The following is an 18,469-nucleotide window of genomic DNA, read 5'->3' on the forward strand; positions in this document are numbered from 1 at the left end:
GAACACTAATCAAATTATTTAATTACTGAAGGAAAGACAAGCACATTAATTAATCTTTTTCTTTTCTCCTTTGGAAACACTAAAAATATTTTTATTTAGTTGATAATCTCATGGCTATCCAGGACAATTAAGTTCCATTACATTTTAAAATTATATGCAAAATTAAATAGAAAGCACTTACGTAAAGCCACAAAAATAAGCAATGCACTTGGACATGACTCACCTAACTAGGAAAATCACCTAGGTTCTTCAAACCCAATTACATTGACAAGATAAAAATAAACTATTTAGAATTCCATTCTATGGGTAGAAATAAAAATCACAAACCGTAACATTAACTCTGAGATTATTTCTGTTATACCTCCATCACTGCATTCTTATGCATCTCTTCAAGAAGATTTTGTATGATCCATTATATTTTTATAAAATAGGCTGTTATCCCTTCTAGAGCATTTGAAAGGAAAAAAAATAGCTCCATGCATAAAGGAGACTCCAAGATTTCGATGAAAAAAATCTAGCTGAAGTTTGTCAGAAATCATTCTGGTCACTACAGTACAATAAATCAGGATGGAATGTATCAGATGATGTCGCACACCTATAAACTCTGTAATTACTTTACATCGCAATGCCATTGCTTCATTAGCTCACAGCTACATGCAAGAACACGCACTTGGGCATTCTCTTGGCTTCTTGTTTCAAGATATTCCAAGCAACTGTATTTTTCCTGTATGTGCATAATGTTCTGGGATTCCCAAATTTGTTGATCCAGGCTTTGTTGTTAGTCAATACCAACAGACACACAGTGGAAGTGAGTGACAGAAATTCTAGACCCTCCAGCAGCATCTGTACTTACCCTGTTCATTGTTCCCTCCATTTAACAGAAGTTCATCATTCTGTCTTTTCATTTCTGTTATATACTTAAAGGCCTGATCCAGGATCATGTTCTTGCTCTTTAAAAGAAAACATATATATATACACACTTAGGAGAAAGGTCTATCATTGATAGATCCATTAATGATGAAATTGCACTTGCTCCAAGAAGTCTTTACTTTAAAAATGTGCTAACCTGAATGATTGTTGGGTGGGATTTTTTTGGGTTTTGGGGTGGTTTTTTTTTTGACAAACCACAGGTTTCATGAGTGATACTGACCCTAAAATGCCAGGAGTTTTTACGGAATAACATTTTCAGTGCTGGAGCTGACATTTTCCAATGCCTGAAGGTAGATACAGGAGCAACACAAAGGAGCAGCAAGCATTAATGCTTGCTGAGGAGCCTAATAATTCTTGTTCACTAGTAAACATATACATCACATGAAATTTCCAGGATACTGCCTTGTAAATATTTTATTAGGAAAGAAACAAATGTGGAACAATTATCCAGGGAGGTGTATGCATGATTTTGAAACTAATATACTAAAGAATATGGAAAATCTGACATAACTCCTCCACCATCTTCCTTTTATGAAACTAAGTGCATTTTGTCTGCAAAACCTCTTGTTCATGTCTTAATTTCTTCTATTGTTCTGTAGGAACAGCCTCTGCTGTAGATTGCTCTGCCTTGAAAAAAACCCTTCTGTGCATCAACCTCAAACCATTTGTCTTGCTTCATCTTTCACAAGGACGCTGTCTTAACTTACTATTATTGTATCACTTTCTGAATTGCTTTCATCCCATTTTATGAACAATGAAAACAACAAGCATGCATGCAAGTCTGTTTACATCTTAGGACATTAAGGGATCACGAGCAAAGGGCAGAGAAGGGATTAGAGAATGACCTGAAAAATGATCTTGCTTAACCCATAGCTTTCACCACTCCAGCATCACACAGACTACATTTAAACAGCATCAGTAGAAAATGACTTTGACAATCAGGAGATGCACAACGTCACCAGCAACCCACTGGCCAGATCCATCCTACTTCTGCCCAGCCTGCCACCCCGCCTGCAGAGGAAAGGGTGAATGGCTATCCCTCCGCTCAACACAATGGGGCAGGCAGCAGCCAAGAGACAGGATTTTTACCCTGAACAAGAACTTTGGGAAGCTGTGAATCCAGTGCACAGGCAGACATCAGCAAGCTGACCAAATTGCTATGGGCAAATTAGTCTATCTTACACCTCCTCAAAAATACTGCATGTATAAATTGAGAAGAAAATCAAGTCACCTGTCCAACCTGTACCGTTTCCTTCCTTCAGCAGTCATATGCAATACCTTCAGACAAAAAGCTCAAAATCCGCGTAATTACATTCACGTGGCCCTGCACTTCCAAAAGGAATTCTATTCATTTTTTAAATACAAATAACTAGTAAGATTTTTGAGCATATTAATTCAGACAGTTTTGCCTTCTTCCTAAGACAAACAGCAAAACAGATATTTGTACTTCTACAGACAAGGAAACACACAAGCATTTTAGAGGGAACTTGTATGCATCTCTGAATGGACACTCACCTGCTTAAGTGCTGGAGAGCAGGGAATGAGTTCTCCGATTCTGTTTATCCCAGCATTAATCTTCTTCTTTCGATGTCTCTCCACTAAACAAAAATAATACGTGCTGTGTCACCTGGTTGGGCAAGTCAGCACAACTGGTACCAATGTAAGGGCTCATAAATACATTTATTTCATGATGTATTGGAACCCTTAGTAACTTGACAGAGGAAAAAAATTTCCTCTAAAGTAAACCTCAGCTATTGAATTAATACTCAGCGGAATTAAGACCTGTAACATAAGAAGCAGTATCTTCAAAAGATGGGGATGTTCTGGACCCCTTTGTGGAAAAGAGGAGTTACTGCAACTCAAAATTCAGGTTTTGTAATGCTTTCCAGCTGCATTTTATACAACTCTTTTCACATGGCAGATTAAATTTAGGCATACAGAATGCAAATGAGCCAAGATTATGGAAAGAATCAGATTGGGGAAGGAAATCTGCGTCTCTTAAATCCTAATGTCAACTTTAGCACCAAAAGAGAAATAACTTAGATTTTGCCACTTTTCGGTCTTAATTTTAATTTTTTATTGACGGAGCAGCCAACACTGAATATAGCTGAATCTCTAGGTATATGGACTATCAGTTACTCTTGTTTACATTCAAAGGTATAACTGTTCTGCAAGGTCTAATTATGACTGTGAGTAAAGAAAATATTTAATGAACAGAATTTCCAGTGAATTATCTATTTTGGAGAAGGTCAGAAAATGCTTCATTTACAGTCCTCTAGTGGACCCTTCACAAGGCCTAAACACTGGTGCAAAGGGTTTACGCTACAAGTCTAGCAGTGTAAATACCTCGGGGCATGTTTTTCTCAGACAGCATTAATCTCTGTTTTCCACCCACCGTATTCATCTTCCTTCAATTATAGTGCACTCTCATGTAGCTTTTTTTTTTTGACTGAGATGTTTCGGTGTTCTACGCAAATTAAAACTATTAGAAGCCTTTTTCCCCCAGAGCAAAAAAAGTTCTGTCGTGGCTTTGTCAAGATTCAGATCAACGTACCGTTCTTTGTGCTGAGTATCGCCTTGTGGTTTGTGCAGCCTGGCTGCATTTGGTGGCACACAGAAACACAGAGCGATCTGAGGTGAGTATATTTTATTGTGCTCCTTTACAAAGGATATACTGATTTAAACAGTTTTATTTCAGTAGTCTGTCAATTCAATTTACATTTTTTAAACTATTATTTTTTGTATCTCAGGAACAGACTGGTGGTGTTGACAGAGACAGGCCTAAAGCCTAAGCACAGCCAGACAAATTCTCTTCTGCAGTAAATTTACCATATAAATAAGAGCAACTGCATAAACATTAAAACACAAGACCCTTGGGACTTAATTTTCATATATCTTACTAATACATACAGCTATCACAGTGGCCGTGAAGTGCTATTCCTTTGTTTTGATAATATTTTCCACGCTCTACCCAGCTTGTCCAGATGTTACTAACTAGGCAAGCTACAGGACTGGAGGGAGCTGGTCCCAACATCTTGCAGAGTTCAGCCCGGTAGATGAAGACTTTGGAAAGCTATCGGCAAGTAAAACAGGAACTGAGAATTAGAACAAGGTCGGCAATCTTAAAAGCAAACTTGATAAGACTATTGCCTGGTACTTATTAATCCTTAAGAAATTAGCCACACCCTGGGCACAGCCCAACAAGCACTATATTCCACAGCTTTCACATGGAAACTACTCAGTGGTTTTTCCAGTTGAGTTTGTGAAGATCTCACAGTAGTGCTGTTCAATAAAAGAAAAACTGGAATCAATTTCTTAGGACAAACCAAGTCAAAACCTGTCAGACCCCTCCCCGGTCCATCTTTCTGCTCGTACTTGTGGAAGGTGCCACTGGAGCTAGGCACTGACAGGAAGAAAAGGCCACGTGCTGCCCAAGGGATGAGACTCCTGCAACATACAGACGGTATTCCCACAGAATTTCTGGGGTGCCAACATCCAGGGGGCTGCTTCAGGGACAGGCTACGGGAATACGTCGATTCCAGGGAACCTCTAAAGCTCTTGGGTTAGATATCCATCTCTAATTTGCTTAAGTGTTTTCCTCTCTGTTTTACGAGAGGTGGGTATTATTTGCGTGTGAATGCCTGTGCATCTATTCTCCTTTAGAATTGAAGACAATTGAAATTGTTTACTTCTTAGTTTACGAGCATTGCAAAGCCAGGGGCATGGTCCTACTTTCATACTTGGGCATGCTACACTAACCTTGTAGTGTGGAAAACAGCAAACTAGAGACCAATCAAGAAGCCTTTCTGCAGAAATATTCTATGCAAGAACATAGAAAAGCGTTTGGTAGGGTGGGTTTTTTTGGTGTAATAAACTCCTGAGGAGGAACCTTCTCCATCGATACATTTTACTAGTTCAAAGCATCTGTGCTTATTTCCAGACCAAAGAACAAAGCATAATGCTCCTACCTGCATTATGTGTCTCCCGGTTTTTCTTTCTGTGAAACATAAAGGGAAAACAGCAATGTGAAACAGAAGGGAAAAAATCTTCATACAGACAAATGTTGCTTTTATTATTTCCATCACAGCTCAAAATACTAAATGAACACGAACGTAGAAGAAGTCACATTCACAAGGACTGGTTTTAGACATCATTGTTAAATACTTTCTAACAAAAATTCATTTATGTTCGTACTTCAATAAATTTCAGCATAACAAGGCATAGTGTAATACCCCATTTGATTATTGTTACATGTATTTATAGGGCAGAGACGGATTTTTATGTTTCTGTTCAACAACAACTACCCAGTAGAAACAACTACAGTGTTCAATAAGGCCAAATATATTAAAAAAATAGAACTAATTTCTGAGCAACATCATAGTTAATTATTTGTTTGAAATGTTGCTTTTATGTTCATTGGATCAATGAAATAGGAGAAAATGTTACCACACAAATGAATTTTTCCAGACATTTTACCTTCAAACATCATACCTTCTGGTATAAACATGCTTCCTTTGTGTGAGAAACCAGAATTACCATTCCTCTGCAGTTGTTCTTCTTCACTGGCTCAAAATTCTGTCTAGGTGTAATGTGAGTGTGTGAGGGTTGTCTTTGTTTTCAGATGTGCCCCTGGAATTTCTGGACCAGTGTCAACCAGGTCAGAATCATTGTGCAATGACTCCCATTGCTTTGCTGGAAGTCAATAAATCCCCAATGTGTACATAGATAAATCAGATGTACTGTATACATGCAGTAAGCCAAATACTTTCAGGTAGTAAAGCAAAGCACGTGCCTTCTGGAAAAATAAATATTCCAGAAAAAAAAGATCTTTCAAAAGATTTCTTCCCAGCAGTGCACTCTCAGTCTAGATGTTTGGCTGGAGTATGCAAAAAGCAGAGCAGCATCTCCTGCTTTCCCTTTCCACTGTTACGGCAGAATCCAGATGTAACAAGGAATCTGAAGTGAGAATGGAAGATACATGTGGATGACACCTGTGATTACAATGGGGCGTGTATCCTTTATGCTTTGAGTTGATACACACTTATTTCCGATAACTCACCAAATGTAGTGTGTATCTAGAATAACTTAGACAATGATTACAAGACAGTAATGTTACTGCAAATGGTCAGAGAGGGAGACATTTGCTAAGAAATAATGCCTACAAATTAACATCTTCAAGACAAATAAATGCCAACTGAAGCCCACACATCTGTTCTACAACTATTCAAGAAGTGATGAATCTTCTGTTCATTGAAAACTTGTGCCACCAGAACATGGAACACATGTAACCTATCATTTAAAATGGTTTCTTATCTTACAGTAAACTACAGTTCTCCCACTTCTATGCAAAACAGTAATTTGCCTGTCAGAATTGGTCATATATTCTAAATATGCACAAGAATATAAGGGCTGGAGAGACCTGGCTGCCCTTTGATTCTCATTACCAATACAGAATACTCCAATACCCCAAAATATGGGGTAAGAAAGACTGACAAAATCCATGAAGACTGAAAAAAATCTCTGTAGGACAAATCAATGTTCTCTCTGAGCTTTTCTCCTCATAAATCACATCTTACATGGCCAGCTAGCATATGATGGGTGCTGTATTTAACTAGGGACCGAAGGATTCCCCTACCAACCAGGTATTAGATCAACATGCTACTACAAAAGAACGAAAAGCTGGAAAAGTTGTAATGAGCTCTGGAGTCCTTTGTTACAAATTTTGGTCGTAGTGTTGTTGTTCAACCTCAGGATGTATTTTGAGTTCCAGCACAGATTTGAGATGTAAGATACAGATTCTGCTGGGAGTTGAGGAAGAGATCTAAATTATTCTGCCAAAATGAGTATAGTGAGCAATAATACAGGCTGCACTCGAACCAAGGTGGCGACAGAATTTCACGCACATCGGAGTAGTCAGTGTAATAATCAAAGAATCTCTGTTGCCTAGGTGGCCCAGGTAGATGTGTCTTGGACAAACAATTTGGCATAGATAGAAGAGAGAAAGGGAGTTTTGCAGCCACAGTTCCCAAATTTTTGGATCAACCCAGGTCAACCCTCAGAATTTCTTGTCAATACCCTTATCGCCAAGCTTTCAGCTAGAAATGTCATACAAGCGACATGACTGCAGACTACGGAACTACAGAATAGTGAATTTTTCCCACAGAAACTCACCGGTGTTGCTTCTTAGTAGGTGTCTCATTCTCTGTCATCTCTGGCATGGTTTCGGAGAAGAGAGCCTGAAGAAAATTGCGGAAGGAATTAACAATGCCTACACTCTTCTGAATTCTTAGCACACAACATTTGTTACATGCTTTTGCCTTTTACTGCAAGGACAGGGCCATACTACAACATATGCAGAAGTCCACCACCTTGATGTAGAGCAGCTGGTCACGTGAGCATTAGAAATGAAGCACGTTCCCTAGCGGGGTGCTTTGTGAACCCCCACTGTCTATGATGAACTGGTTTCCATTTCCTCAATTATTGTAAATATAAAAACAATTATAATCCCAACTACTTCAAGGAAGCAAAAAGGAAAATTAGAGTATATGATTGTTTTTTGAATGGGAGGAGGTACTGATGGAGTTTCTTTTATCAGCCCTTCCTAACTGAATATGCATTCAATTCCCAGTTCTAAATAAAGCATGAATGCTACGCAAACTACAAGCTACAATTAGGACATTTTATTAAATACAAATTTAGCGTGCTATTAATGTAGTAAATTACAAAACTTACTTGCTATTGAATTAATGTATAGCTTAAAATGGCCAAAAATTACACCCTATGTTCTCAGACATATAAAATTCAGTTAAAAATAAAGTTATGAATTAAAAATATATGTAACAGCCTAATAAATTGCACCTAACTTGTCCTCAGCTTGAACACACCAGTAGCCTGTATTTAGACAAACAAAAACATTATGAAAAAAATAAACTAAAGATGAGATTAAGTCAATGATGGTCAAACAAGTATCTACCAGAGAAATGAATTTTAGACAGCAAGTCACATGAGGTATACTGTAGATGACAACAGAAAAAAGTAAAAACCTGTTTTTTCATAAGGCTGAGGTCTGTATTTAGTTTCATGCTTCTCCTCGTTCTCTCCCCAACCAACCTGGTATTGCAACTCCTCCCATGGGCCCTCAGACTCCTCGTGGCTTCACCTCTCCCTCGCTCCTCCTGGAAAGCTCATCGGCTTCTCTGAACAAGCTTCGTGTCTTTAGGGTATTTTTTTGTTTGTTTGTTTGTACTGTAAGGAAGTGGGGGTGGTTTTTAATATAACTTTCAACACCAAGCAGTTCTTAATGTAAACTGAGCCTACCATTACTGACACTGACATCAAAAACAAGAAAAAAAAATAAATCCTTACGAACGAAAAAGTCTGCCATCTATAGAGATCCCAAAGCACCGAAGCATACGCTTTGGAGAGGAGTCCATGCACGTGCCTGTGTGTATGTGTGCGTAACATTAACAGAAATTATCTGTATTGTGCCAGAACAGGACTTGGATGCTGTTCTCCAGTCTTTATACACTAAAAGGTTAATTGAATGTAGTGGTCTCATTCAGTGAAGATTAACTGAGGAGAAACATTAAGGTTGATACTGTTTACCACTCTACGCCGTCTTTAAGTACCTTCTCTATTCCTGAGAAGACACGGGAAATGCTGGCAAACCATGAAGTAAAGCAAACAGGTGATATCCTACAAATAGATCCAGCTTAAGGAACTCAAAGTGCCTGGAGTTTTCAGGAACGTAATTCAACTCCTCCACCTACACAAGTGTTCACACCGTCACAAAATTAGACGCCAAAACAAGTTACAGCTTTACACTGCTCCACTGGGCGTAACATACAGCCTGCCTGAAACAGCCACCAAAGACTTCCCCAGCCCATCAGTGGGAGCACGTCACTTTCTATTTATATTTCTCGACAGGCTTTGCTTTCTCCGTTCTGGTTGACCATGGTCTGCATAAATTATGGAAAAACTCGACAGAGTTAACAGAGTCTTTTACTGGGGGAGAAAGCAGTGGTGCAACTTCAGCAATTTCATTCACCCTCTCATAAATTATCTCGTGATACTTCAACTTAAAACCACATTTCTTCTCTTTTAAATCCATTTAGCTTAATTCATTATCAATTTTATTTTTGTTTATACGTAGTAAGACTAATCCAGTTGGTACCTCAGGTCCACCAGGTTAGTGAAAATTCACAACTCTGAAAGCCAGGAAAGCCAGTTTCCCACCCAAGGCATCTGTAACTTATCCCTCCTGTGTGTAGCTGGTGATGGTCAGCAATACTCTCCCTGGGAGGGTTTAGCAGGTGTGCAATTCTGATCATTAAAAAAAAAAAAAAAGTAAATCTGTTTAGAGCCCAGGCATCTTTTACACTGCTGGCAACCACAGAGATGTTCACACATACATTGGAAGATTAGGGTCGGCACAGGGTGTTTCAGTGGGTATTTTTTCATTTGTGTCAAAGCAGCCCATCAGAACCTCTATCCATTAAGGCTACGAGCAAAGACAGAAGCAGCAGAGCAGCTAGCTGGTAACACTACGCTGTCATACATCCACCATCATGACAATACTGTGCGTATCAGGTAAAATACCTATTCATGGGGGCAAAAGGGTTATTTTATTTAATTTAGCACATACAGTACTGTTTCTGTGTAGTGGGGTAAGGATGCGAGCACAGAGCATGTGGACACAGTTCTGGTACAGCAAAGCTCTCAAACGTTATGCTTAGAAAAAGGGAGATGCTGGATTGCATCACGTGGCAGTCACGTAACCCATTTCTTCACTTTTGTCCACTGTCTGTAAGGACAGAGTTGATGTATCTGTTACAGGGCGTTAACAGACCACAGCAAGCATCCTGGAAATCAGAGCAAAAAGATGAAAGTGGTCTCAGTTTCAGTGAACTTAGCATTTCTGAAAGACTAACGTATTCACCAAGGAGCCATATCTTTTTAATCTTGCAAATTTATACAACTTCAGAACCAAAGGAGGAATTCTGTATTACAGTGTATTTAATATAGAAAGCATTAGTGTGAATTTAGATGGCCAGTTACCACGCAAGGCTACAGATAAAGCACCACTGTGTGAAGGTAAAGGGTATAAATTTGGTGAAAAATTTGGTGGCCTTCTACGATGTTGCCACAGCATTGGTAGGTAAGGGAAGAGCAACTGACGTCATCTACCTGAACTTATGCAAAGCTGACACTGTCCCACACTGCATCCTGATCTCTAAAATGGAAAAGCATGGATTTGATGGATGGACCACTCAGTGGATAAGGAACTGGCTAGATGACTGCACTCAAAGGCTTGCAGTCAACGGCTCAATGTCCACATGGAAACCAGTGACAAGTGGCGTTCCTCAGGAGTCAGTACTGGGACCAGTGCTGTTTAACATCTTTGTCGGTGCCATGGACAGTGAGATCGAGTGCACCCTCAGCCAAGTTTACCAACAACACCAAGCTGTGTAGCGCGGTCAACACACTGGAGGAAAGGGATGCCATCCAGAGGGACCTGGACAGGCTTGAGAGGTGCGCCCATGCGAACCTCATGAAGTTCAACCAGGCCAAATGCAAGGTCCTGCACCTGGGTCATGGCAATCCCAGGCACAAAAACACGTTGGGTGGACAATGGCTTGAGAACAGCCCTGAGGAGAAGGATTTGGGGGCGCTGGTGGATGAGAAGCTCAACATGAGCTGGCAATGCGCACTTGCAGCCCAGAAAGCCAACTGTATCCTGGGCTTCATCAAAAGAAGCATGGCCAGCAGATCAAGGGAGGTGATTCTGCCCTTCTATTGTGCTCTGGTGAGACCCCACCTGGAGCGCTGCGTCCAGCTCTGGAGTCCTCAACACAATAAGGACATGGACCTGTTGGAACAGATCCAGCAGAGGGCCACAAAGATGATCCGAGGGGTGGAGCACCTCTCCTATGAAGACAGGCTGCGAGAGTTGGGGTCGTTCAGCCTGGAGCAGAGCAGGCTTCAGGGAGACCTTACTGCAGCCTTCCAGTACCTAAAGGGGGCCTACAGGAAAGATGGGGACAAACTCTTCATCAGGGAGTGTAATGATAGGACACGGGCCTCAAACTGAAAGAGGGTAGATTTAGATGGGATATCAGGAAGAAATTCTTTACTGTGAGGGAGGTGAGGCACTGGAACAGGTTGCCCAGGGAAGTTGTGAATGCCCCATCCCTGGAAGTGTTCAAGGCCAGGCTGGATGGGGCTTTGAGCAACCTGGTCTAGTGGGAGGTGTCCCTGCCCATGGCAGGGGGGCTGGAACTAGATGATCTTTAAGGTCCCTTCCAACCCGAACCATTCTGTGATAAAAAAGCACCCACCCACAAATGCTCTCCCCCAGAACAGACACAGCTCTTCTGACTCCACTTGCTTCTCCCTGCACAGTTTAGATCACATCCGCGTCCCCATCTTCATCCTGCCCTAAGTCAGAGCACCCACTTCTCCTTCCCAACACGAGCTCTCCATACTCCTATATTCTTCTGCCCAGGGTCCATGTCCCTTCAACTCAATTCTTATTTCTAATAGCAGCATCCCTATCTCCCAAGGTCACGGTCTACAGAGTTTTCCAATTGCCTTATTTCTTCTTCCTTAGCAGGTGCCTTGAATGATTCAGCAACACCTTGTATATAGTATTTGGGAAGACAGGCAAGGCCTTAGTGGAAGTTTGTGCTGAAATGTATTAATGCAGCTTGTAACCATTTTTTGATCTTGAGAAAATGGAAAGTCCTTATTACAAGGTGTCAAAGACTCCCCGTTTGCTTCTTCTCCTGCCTTTTTAAAAAAAAAATTATGTTCAAGTGATGCCATTCCCTGCATATTTCAAACCAGTTGCCACTCAATATACACTGAGTGTATAAGCCTCACAAACTATCAAACATAAATACCTTTAAATGTGCACTTGATATACTTCAGCTCTACTGGGATCTACAGCCCATTTCACACAGAAGACAGGGCACAGGAATGCAATGACTATTATTCTAACTTTACTTTACTTTCCACTTTACTGTGGCATTACTTTAAGTCAAGTTTATAAAAGTTTACTTTTCAACCAGTGTTTCCCCAAGAGTTTCAAAGCAGTTTTGTGGGTGCAATAAAAAAAAAGCCAACACTGTACATATTATCTAATTAACCAGTTAGTTTATTTCAATTTCTAATAGTCTACCTGAAAAGAGGTGTTTAAGTTTGTTAAACAGCACTCGTATACAACTCCGGGGTTTCTATTGCTAGATTGTACAACAAGAAACATGGTGAACTGAAGTTGTTTTTCTCCTATTCTTACTCTGTAAGGACAAAAACCTTTGCATTTTATTTGATACAGCTCAAAACAAAGCCGGCAACAACAGGAAGGTGATATTCTTAAGAGCTGCTGAAAATATGGGCTCTGCAAATTAAAAAAAAAAAAACAAAACCTGTCTAGGTGGAGACTTCTGCATGCTGACGAATAATGTTTATACTGTCTCCATTTCTTCCTTGCAGCTGTTGTATCACCAGAGCTTTGGCAATGGGTTTCTCTTTACTTCTTCCACCTCAAGTAATACTTCTTCAGGGAGAGATTCCTTCACTGATTCTCTAAAGCAAAAGACAGGTATTTGCTTTATAAGCTCAGGGGCAAATGTATTTTAAGTTCACTCATGAAATACACTCATGTGACTCAGCTGAATGCCTTCTGCAGAGAGAATCTAGCAAATTCCAAATTATTCAGTCAGACGAAGAAGGAATTCAACATTTATATTTATTTAGTACCGAGGTTCCCTTAAGCTTTATGTAGTTTACAGCCCTTGCAGTATAAACCTGAAATATCAATTTTAATGTAAATGCAATGTCATTCCCATAAATGAAAAGATATTTTGTGTTCTGGAGATTTAAATTTAATGTAATTTAATCTCCTCTACAGTTCTGAAAAAGGAGGCTAGAAAACTCAAAACCAAATCACCTTACTTGGCAACGTATTTTATGAAATCTTTTCTTCAAAACATTTGCACTCAGCAGATCTAGCTTTTTAAGAAAAAGTTAGTCTAGATTATTTTATTTGACATTACTTTTCACTCTTTATTTAGGAAGTGTTTCCAACCCTAAATTTAATTTTTAAAAGAAAATCTTCAAATCTGTTATCTTTGGCTGTATGAATCAATCTTTCCCAAATTAATAAAGCTACTCCATTCTTCTGTATGAGACAGAAAGAATCTTTTTAATATGCAGCTACTAACAGTCCAAATCTGCTGCAATCTCACGGTTCTTACTAGTTTTGTACACCTCATGTAAGTAGCCATGATTTACAGCTAAGATTAATTCCAAGGCATAGATAATAACTACTCAAATGCTTTTTTTTTTTGCAAGACAGTGTCCTCTTCATTCGAGTGACTGCTGAAGCTCTCTTTTTCAATCTTCCGTGCATGTTTTAAAATAAGGTGAGCTTCGACCAGGGACTTAATTCAAGCTTTTAATCACAAGCAAGGTGCCCTTGAGATAAAAAGACACAATTTACTGACTTTTCTTTATTCTCCCTTGAAACACTTCTATTCGAATTTTGCATTATTTAAAATGATTGCAGGAAATTAAATTCAAAGGCTTACCTTTGTGATTGTTACCTACGTATACCAATCACTTTTGCCTACAAAAGTAACCTGTTAAGACTACTGTACAGGAAATTGAAAAGGACTGTTTTCCTGGTAAGAGTAAAAATCCCTTTGATATCTTTCAGTTTGGTTTCTGAGAAAACCAAGGTTTTCTTGTTACTGCACCGTGTCTCTTCAGCCACCCACTCACAATAACAGCCAGGCCCACTGACCAACCTAAAAGAAACCTCCCAAGTATCTTTAAATACCCAGATGTTTACAAAAACCTGAGACTGAGCAGAGGAGGAGGAGTGAAGTCAGCGCTGACACCGCAGGTAAGAGACTGGATCCCGCTCGGGTCTGTGACCAGCTCCGCAGCACGTATGCGCTGGCTGACCAGCTGGCACCAGACTGGTCACAACGTGCACCATCTTTTTCCAAGGAAGATGTAGGAGGGATTAAAGGGCAGGAGAGATCTATCTCAACTTTTCCCAGAGTACACATTCCCGATGCAAACCATCTGACAGTTTCCTAGGGCAACCAGACCATTCCCAGAGCTTTTGGAAAAGTTAAGAGAAGAAAACCAATGCCAATAACCTAAAACCTGTTACACAATACACTTTTTTTTTTTTTTAAGGTGTCTGCAAATAACAACAGATGGGAAAATACTTCACTGCTTTTAGAATGTTTTTCTTTATCTCTTTTGTTTGTACCATCTGAACTCAAATACACTGGCATTTTTCCTCCTGCTCATATAAAGCAATAAAGCTTCAGTAAGGCTATTATAAAAGGACATGCAAGAGAACTAGAAAGAAAACTTCCTTTTTTTTTTTTTGTCCTAACAACACTGGAGGAAGAAGTGATACTCCCTCCTATCTACATTAAATTTTGTTTTCATTTATAATTTTCATAATATCAAAGACATAATTGCTTGTGACCATTTACTAAATGGCACAGCATAGTTGTAGGTCATTCTAGGAAATCCTGACCTGATCTGCTTAAGAAGCTTCAAGAAAAAAAAGAAACTTCCCTATTAATCACCTAATGATCCACCTCTCACGTTTATTCTTCTTATTCTACTGTTGTTGCCCCTCAAGCCTTCCTACAGCCTCATTTATTTTTAAATGAGGAGGGGCAGAGAGTGAGAGAGAGATCATGTCTACTGAGTCAAGTCTCTCATTTGCTGATGATGTTCTGAAAACTATTTAAGGAGAGGTATGTCTGTACATTTTGCATCCAGATGTGAGCTGCTGCCACCCTCACACATTATGTGGACAATCTTGGTACTACAAACAGACTGAAGTGGCACAGAGTGCTAGTAAAGGAAGATGCCTATGCGAACTGTCTCCTGTGGTCTAGATGGAAGCAGGCATTTGGGAGGTAAACAGCTGTAATTACACAATTAGTGTACAAGTGAGAACCACAAAGACCAGAGCTGTCACCCTAAAGAGTGTCCTCAGCTACTTTAGAACAAAATAAGGGGAACGTCACTCTTTTCTTTAGGAAATCAGAAAGGAATGACCAGGGAAATCCTCACGATTCCTATGTTTTTTATATATTTTGTCAAGATTCACAAGTTACCACATACTAATTTCGTGAAGGAAGTGAGAAAGTATGAGGAATGTCTAAGTTACAAGACAGTACTGATCTCCCTGGTTTTCAATGCCCAGTGACCCGCAGTACACTTCAAAACAGAAAATTATTTTCGAATAGAAGACAGATATCTAATTATGCTTTGCTTGACAAAGAAGTCAAAAAGTCTGTTCTGATGTTGAAGGCTAAGTGGATACAAAGTGGGCTGCAGACAACTTCCTTCTATAACAGGCCATCACCTCTATGTGGGTTAGGTCACCTCTATTAGGTAGCAGAGATTGCCTTCACCATAGCTGAGGCTGAGTGCGCTCTCACACTGGGGCAAGTGCATCTGTCAGTGCGCCAAACCTTGCCAGCAGCACGTTGCCTAAAGAACAAGTAATTTATTTTTCCTGAAAAAAGCTGTAACATGTAAGTCATAATGGTCTCCGAATACTGGGACCAAGATGATTATTTAAAACTGACGAAGTTATCCACATATGAAAGCTGTATTCGAAACACCAAAACCCAACTGGACAAATGTAGAAGCTACAGCTTCTGCAAGAGCCAGTCCAATTCTGCTTTCTGATGTGACCTGACCTCCAAATGAGGTATTTAAAGTACAGTACTTTATCATTGGGCTTGACCATCAATTTAAAATCACAACATAAAGACTTTCATAGCCAGACTACTATCCTCTGCTTCATTTTTTAGTTTTCACCTGAACTCTCTTTTGTTCTGCAACTACAAAGGACCCTCACACAGTCTGTTTATAAAACTGCACAAGGTCTTGAGGAGGTATTAAGTGATTTTCTGGTAGCTATGCCAGACACACAGACACATGCTAAACCAACTTGCTGCTCTCTCTTGAGGACCCTAACTAACAAGCAGTGCAAAATATCCTAGAACTGAAATGTGCAGGGTATCCAGAGAGTTATGTGTCAATTTTTTTAAATTCATTTTTTCAGATTTAAGTCATTAAGTACAAAGGATTGGACAGTCAAGCTCTTGAATGTTTTACAGGCTTGGGGTTTGAGAAATCTGACACAAACTAAGAACTTGTCAAGGGTTTGCAGTTAGGAAGTGCTACTGTATGGGTCTTCACTACAAAGCTCCTTTACAACATGCAGAAGAGATCCATCCTGAGATTTAGTTATAAACACTGACGTTCCATAGTAAAGGATTTCCCTATGAATCTTAGTGGGGCTAAAGACAAAAATGTCCAAGGTAGAAGGTATCATAAAACAGTATTTCAGTTTTAATGTAAAATCTGATCAAACTTACTCCCCAATTCCACTGTAAAGACACATAATTTCTAAGTACGTTGACTTTACAATACTTAGTTAATGAAACTTCCCTTCAACTTTCAGAATCATGGAAACTGGCAACCATATGAAAGCACTTCCAAAGCACCTGTCCAGACAGTGTACTGACACTTCCTGCAGAAAAGGCCAGCACATTATTCCAGAAGTAGAGCTTTCACTATTACCAGCTGTAACGAGCTTTAAAAAAACAAACACACACACACCCTGCCCACAAACACAACAAAACCAAACAAAAATCCCACAACTTCGCAATGTACATTTCATGCCAGGCTCCTCACAAAAGGCTTTAGTCTTCTATATGAAGTGCGTCCATTGGTCAATTGCTTCAGTTCCAGCAATAAAGGACTCATCTTCTGATCTGGATGTTTGACAGATAGTTTTAAATAATAGTGGCAGGGATAAAGCTACAAAGTATTTCAATTAGATTTAACACAGAGGTCCAAACTAAAGATATCTGAGCACAGGTGACCAGGGAAAGCAGGCATGCTTTCTTAACAACCACTTTCAAAGAAGAAACTTAAAAGCAACATCAATATGTATGTTAGACACGAGAAAAATGGAACCTCTAGGTGCAAATCGATAGGAAACCTAGATTCATTAATTCCACCACTAGACGAACTAGCTATTCAGCTTAGGAGAATTACTATACATGAGATATCCAGGGGTAAATAAGTAGTTCTGAAAGCGCTAGAAAAAGCAAATAAGACTGCTATAGAAATTTGGCACTGACAACGGAGCAGAAACTAAAACCAGATTTCCAAGTTACTACCTTGCAAAGGTCTGAAAGAAATGGGTAAAGGGAAGGAACAGACTGATGCCATGATCCTGCAAGTTTTACTTCATTATAAAATCATTCTATAAAATGAAAACACCTTACCTCCATCTTCTTTTTCTACCGCTCTCTGAAGTCACCTCCCTATTGCCACCTGAGATTGACTGGGCAAAAATATTTTGAAGTGAAACTAGAAGTGGAAGGTATCCATTATGTTCGTTAGCAAGGGACAGCTCAAACAGTTAATTTTTCTAAGATAAGAAACACAGGGTCTTCCCATCCCCACCCAGAATAAAACAGAAAAAACACAGACAAAGTGAGTAAGATGGCCTGTAAAGCCTCTTGAGACAATTTACAGGTGAGACTCTATAATGTGCCACCCACAGCAAGTATAAAACATGACCTTGACAAACACCACTGCTTCAGATAAAGACAATACCTAAAAATCCAAATGATCAGCTGTTGAGACTGAGCATCACTTTTGGTCGCAGACTTAAACAGAAACAAACCTAAGAAGCCCTCAACTCTCCCCTGCTTTTGTTTAAATAAATACAGACACCAGCTAAGTACCCCATGCTGCCTCCAACAGAAGAGGTTTTGAATTTGAGCCATGCAGAGAGCGAGAGAGAAGAAAGGGTGTGCGAGTGTTAGGTGCACGATTGGTTAGAAGCTCAAAGGCAGAGCAGCCCCCAACTACCTGCAGAGCGAGTAAATTGCAACTCTGAAGTACAGAGCAGACGCGTGCTGACTGAATAGAGGTGAATACTATACCAAATAGAAATTAGCACAATTTTTTTTATACTTTGGATACAAATGATAACTGTTGCAGTTGTAAATAAAGACAGCAATGACAGACAAATGGTCATGTAGGCAAGATGTGACTATAGCACTTTACATATTGACCACTTTTAGCATGCGCTCTTTTGAGAGTTTCTTAAGATTCTGAAGCAGGTTAGGGTATTACAGAATCACAGAACAGTTGAGGTTGGAAGGTATCTCTGGAGGTCATCTCGTCCAACCCTCCTGCTCAAGCAGGGCCACCTAGAGTCAGTTGCACAAGACCATGTCCAGATGGCTTTTGAATATCTCCAAGGATGGAGATCCCATAACCTCCCTCCGCATCCTGCTCCAGGGCTCCGGCACCCTCAGAGTAAAAAGTATTTCCTGATGTTCAGATGGAGCCTCAGTTTCAGTCCATTACCTCTTGTCTTGTCACTGGGCATTGCTGAAAAAAAACCTGTCTCCATCCTCTTTGCACCCACCCTTCAGGTATTTATATATCTTGATGAGATGTCCCT

The 18,469-nt window shown here is 39.8% G+C and overlaps 1 protein-coding gene across 9 annotated transcripts in view; it reads right to left on the minus strand.

Annotated features, from left to right (window-relative positions):
* The window catches only part of USF3 (upstream transcription factor family member 3), a 39,033-nt gene that overhangs the window by 15,241 nt on the left and 5,323 nt on the right, over nt 1-18,469 (minus strand). For 5 of the 9 annotated variants that reach the window (XR_010073349.1, XR_010073346.1, XR_010073348.1 and 2 more), the window contains 4 exons: nt 7,102-7,166; nt 4,899-4,927; nt 2,446-2,528; nt 854-950 (listed from right to left, as the gene is read on the minus strand). Coding sequence is in view for 6 of the 9 variants with exons in the window: in XM_063352578.1 (XP_063208648.1) it covers nt 854-950; nt 2,446-2,528; nt 4,899-4,927; nt 7,102-7,166 (274 nt within the window). In the remaining 3 variants the exon portion in view is untranslated. Of the gene's footprint in view, nt 1-853; nt 951-2,445; nt 2,529-4,898; nt 4,928-7,101; nt 7,167-7,973; nt 8,176-9,103; nt 9,184-18,469 lie in introns of those variants that run through there. The other 4 variants (XM_063352609.1, XM_063352624.1, XM_063352620.1 and 1 more) reach the window with 3 other exon arrangements.

The sequence above is a fragment of the Chroicocephalus ridibundus genome, chromosome 1 (genome assembly GCF_963924245.1).
Source record: "Chroicocephalus ridibundus chromosome 1, bChrRid1.1, whole genome shotgun sequence".
Classification (NCBI taxonomy): Eukaryota; Metazoa; Chordata; class Aves; order Charadriiformes; family Laridae; genus Chroicocephalus; species Chroicocephalus ridibundus.